The 4,852-nt window shown below is 37.9% G+C and overlaps 1 protein-coding gene across 1 annotated transcript in view; it reads right to left on the reverse strand.

Annotated features, from left to right (window-relative positions):
- Window positions 1–2,052: 2,052 nt before the first annotated feature.
- GOLGB1 (golgin B1) overlaps window positions 2,053–4,852 on the reverse strand; it is a gene marked incomplete at its 3' end in the record, with an annotated part of 54,297 nt that continues 51,497 nt past the window's right edge. Inside the window, exon 16 of the mRNA XM_021707622.1 lies at window positions 2,053–2,289. Within this exon, the coding sequence (XP_021563297.1) occupies window positions 2,053–2,289 (237 nt within the window). The remainder of the gene's footprint in view (window positions 2,290–4,852) is intronic.

Raw genomic sequence — 4,852 nt, forward strand, 5'->3', positions numbered from 1 at the left:
AACGTAATACTATAAGAAAATGACTGACAGTGGTGGGAAACTATGGGGGGGAGGGGAAAGGAGATGGGATTAATGGTAGTAAATATCTGTCTGGGGATGGGGTGACAATTCTTATCAACAAGGGTGCCTGAACAAAGCATATTTGTATATCTAACCCATAACTGTACCCCACAATATCATAATAAAAAATATTGATTATATAAAAAAAGAATATATATAAACAGAGTGAAATTTATATTATAAATAGAACTATACAGAAAGATGACAAAGCAAAACTAAAACAGAACTCCAACTGGCAGGAGTGTAAAGATTTCATAGAAGCTGGCAGTTGGTCTGAAACCTGAATGAGTATGGTTTCCATAAAAGAAAAAAGTTTGTTCCTCGTTCAGGAAACAAACCGAACAAAAGGTATACAAGTGAATGTATAGAGTGAATTTAAGAATTGTTGTAGGAGACAGTGTGTAGAGTGGATGTGGTAAGAAATGAGGATGAAGAGGAATGATGTCAGATCATGTGGGGTATGGGAAACCACTCATATTTTTCAAAAGGGCAGTGCCCCGATGCAGAATAACATCAAGGTTATGAGAACGCAGCTGTAGAGTCTGAAGGACCTGGGCTCAAATGCTAGCTCAACCACACACTAGTGCAAGACTGAGTAAAAGTGACTTAATCTCTCTGGGCCTTATCAATAAAATAGAAATCAACTATCTACTCCCTAGGATCACTGGGAAGATCAATTGACATACTATATGTTGCTCACCAAACAGAGCCTGGCACATAGTCAGCATTCAGTAAACATTAGTTACCATTATTTCTACTTATTTATTCCCTGAATTTGGCCAAGAGTGAGGCTTCTATTTGACCACTACTATTTTCCTTTAATGGTAGCAAAACCAGTCTCTCTGCCATTATCCTTTATTCCTTCTTCTCTCTATACTCTGTCCTGAAAAAAATCAAATTTCTGCACCTTCTCACATTTAGCAGTGCCAGTCTCTATTTTCCTCTTAATACAAGGCTTTGTTTGTTTGTTCTGACTTTTTTTGTCTTTCTCTCTAGAAATAAGGTAAAATGCTCCCTTCTTTTCTAATTGATACCTACCTGTTATGAAATAATCTTACTTCCCTAAGAGGTGGTTTGGATTGTAGTCAAATTTTTTTTTTTTTATTTGAAGGGAGAACTAAGACTTAGAAACTACAAATACGTTTTTATAAATTTAGGCCACAATATACCAAAAGCACAAGACTGTTTCTAAAACATTTTATTTGAGGTATTGTCTGTGAAAAGTGAGAGAAATGAAGAAGAAATGTAAGAGAGGAGAGCCTGAAAAAGATTATGATATTCCATAAAAAGCTTCAAAAGAAGCTTCCCCCTCCCCCATCCTTTTTTTTTTGGATAAACAAGTGGTTATAGTATGGAAGATGTGCACGGGGACTAAAAGACAAACTAGATTATCTAATGGAAACCAACCAGATAAAGAGACGGCTATTCCTCACTTACTTCTTTAAGTATAAGTGCACAGGAACCAAAGCAGAATAAGCAAACTGGTAGTCACAAGTGGAAGAGAACGATTATGGAGTAAATGCAGTCTCTCCTGATAAGCCAGCCCCAAGGCTAACAAGACATTCTAGCTTTTTCATGTTGGAAAAATTCATTTATCTCAAGTATTTCAAAAGCAAAAGGCAGGAAAAGTCTTGAAGCTATTCAGCTAAAGAAGCTAGTCCTAAAGGCAGTGAATCAATGTGTCCTCAGTTTCTTTTTCCCTCTAAAAGTGAAATACAATGTCTTCTTTCCTTCTCCTAACTTACATTCGTTTGATATATTATTTTCCCTATCTTCAAAGTAGCTTAAATCTGGAAGGTGAAGAGAGAAGGGCCAAGAAAAATGGAAAGGGAGAAAATCAAACCAACAGAAATCATTGTTTTGTTTGCCAATGCCAGTTTCCTGGTTTTAATATTGTACTATAGTTATGTAAGACATTACCACTGGAGGAAATCCAGGTGAAGAGTACATAGAAGTTCTCTGTACTAGTTTTGTAGCTTTCTATAAATCTACAATTATTTCAAAATAAAAAGTTAAAAGAAAACGAGTTGAAAAGGAAGAATTATCATACCTGAGCTGATGCAGCTCACGCTGCCAGGAGAGGTTTTCCTGCCTGAGCTCCTCTTGCATAATTTGAAATGTTTTTGCCTTATCTTGATATTCTTGAAGTTGATCCTTCAGTGGACGTAACTCAGTGTTCTCTTGGTTAATCTGTAAGTACTGCTGCTGCAGATTCTTCAATTCCTTCAGCTTTAACCAAAGGAAAAGTAAAGAAAAGTAAAGAAAATGATTCACCACATCTCATTCAATTATAAATCCGCAGCTCCCGACTAAGTCAGACATGACAACATACAACCAGCACCTAACAGTCCACTGATGATATATCACCACAGCATGAATTTCTAAAATGGAGAAATGTATGCAGTCAGGCTGGCGGAAACCACCCATGGAATTGTCATCAAGGCCGTGGGGCCTGACCATTTCTGCAACTTCTACTTCTTTCCCCCAAGCCCTGAGGTCCTAAGTTGACTTTAGAGCTACAGTTCTGACATGGGATAGACTTAAGGGACCCTCAGCTTCATTGTGGGTGGTAACATCCTAGAACAAAAAGTGTAGAGATGGACTGGCTTTCCATTTAGTCATGAGACTTAGTTACAGTTCGAAAGTTTCTTACATGAATAAAGTCTTAGCTCTAGCTTAGCTAATGTTGACTATAAAGAAGGCAGAGATACTCAGTGGTTAAGAACACTCAGGCTCTGGAGTTGGGTATCCTATTATCTCTTGGGTGATCCCATGCATGTTCCTCATACACTGAGTCTTAATTTTTCTCACCTATTAAATGAAGATAATTATAGTATCTTTTTCACAAGAATATGAGAAGTAAATGAGAAAATTAATGCATTTCACACATAAAGTTAGTTATGATAGACTTGCCTTTAATTAGCAAAACTGCCTATCTACATTTCAGGCATATTTTCTTTTTTTTTTTCTTGAGTTGGAGTCTCACTCTGTCACCCAGACTGGAGTGCAGTGGCCACTCCCAGCCACTGCAGCCTCGACCTGCTGTGCTCCGGCGATCCTTCCACTCAGCCTTCCAAGTAGCTGGAACTACAGGCGTGCGCTACCATGCCCGGCTATCAGGCATATTTTCAAAGTTTATCCCCAGTACTCATTAACAGCTTAGTAGTAAGAAATAATGTCAGGACATCTTGGCAAAGATGGGGGCCTTGATCACATACCTCTTTCACCCACTCAGAAACATTACTAAAGCTACAATAAAGGCAATTTTTAAAAAGCACAAAACACAAGAACAGAAAAAACAATAGAGGAGTCAGCAGCAATAAAATTAATTTTGGAAGCTGAAAAGCAGAGGAATAAGGAGACCGACTTAACATCTTAGAAAGCTAAATCTTAAGCTGGCAGTAAGAAAAGCCAAGAACCAATAGAACTTACTCTGCAGAATCTTCAAAAGGCTCAGGAATTAACAGCATCAGGTACCTCTGGAAAAGATGGTGATGGGGGGATAGGAAGGAGGTGGTAGCTGAGATGAGGAGGATTGGATGAAAGCTGTTTAAGAAACAATTTCATCCACAGATCCCCTCCTCAGCTCCACACTTTTTGTTTATCCCAACAGATAAATCGTTTGATTCTCTGGAGAAGGTCAAAGAAGTGCCTCTGAACGATGGCACACCAGGCACAGTTACAAGTAAGCATGCTGTTCCAAAACAAGGGTGATCATGTGAATATGCTTTCTGAAGGCTTGAAGTCTTTCCCCTACTCAGCTTGAAGAGTGCTAGTAAAAAGCCTTTTCTTTCCACACAGAAAATATAATGTCTTCTCTTGAACATCTGACCAGCCCAAGAGGCACTAACTAGAGATACCAACATGAGGACTGCCAACAATAAGCTCAACAAGATCACCTTGCAGTGAAACTCAGTTGGTAAATCCCACCCACAAGCTTTTTAGACCCTCCTCTTAAACATGAAGATTAAACCAAAGATAAACCCTCACCTGAAAAATGGCTAACATTCAGGAAGGGATGAAAACCAACTGGAGAAGATAATTTGGAAGAGATTAGTAGGGAGAAAATGTAACATATTCAAAGATTTAAGAGAGTAAATTGTAAATCAGAAACATTATAGCACAAATTAAAAATTATAAGAAAAAACTCATTATAAGAAACATTTTTTTTAAAACTACCACTACCATCTTTAGAAAGAGAAGTTAAAATTTATCCAGGAGACAAGGAAAAAAAATCCTTATAAGTTAAGAATATGATGGCAAAAATAAAAGCAATTTGGGGTCAAAAGATGAAGGTGAGAAAATCTTTCCAAAATATAGCAAAAAGAACAGAAAAGGTAAGAAAATTAGAGAAGCAATTCAGAAGATCCTACATCTAAATAACAGAATTTTCAGAAATAAGACAACAGAGAAAAAGGACAGGAAAAAATGATTAAAAAAAAAAACACTTCAATGGAATTTCCAAAAATTTATGAGTATAACTTTTTAGATTCAAAGGACTAGTCAGCATGAGGCAGGAAAATAGACCTAACCTAAATAATGCTATCATAAAATTTCAGAACAGGCTGGACACGGTGGCTCACGTCTATAATCCCAGCACTTGGGGAAGCTGAGATGAGAGGACTGCCTGAGCAACAGGTTCGAGACCAGCCCGGGGAACTTAGCAAGACCTCATCTCTACAATAAATCAAAAAATTAGCTGGGCATGGTGGTGTGTGCCTGTAGTTCCAGTTACTTGGAAAGCTGAGGCGGAAGGATCACCTGAGCCCAGCAGGTTGAGGCTGTGGTGGCT

Source organism: Carlito syrichta, unplaced genomic scaffold (genome assembly GCF_000164805.1).
Source record: "Carlito syrichta isolate Samal-C Ts95f unplaced genomic scaffold, Tarsius_syrichta-2.0.1 Scaffold121532, whole genome shotgun sequence".
In the NCBI taxonomy this organism is placed as follows: Eukaryota; Metazoa; Chordata; class Mammalia; order Primates; family Tarsiidae; genus Carlito; species Carlito syrichta.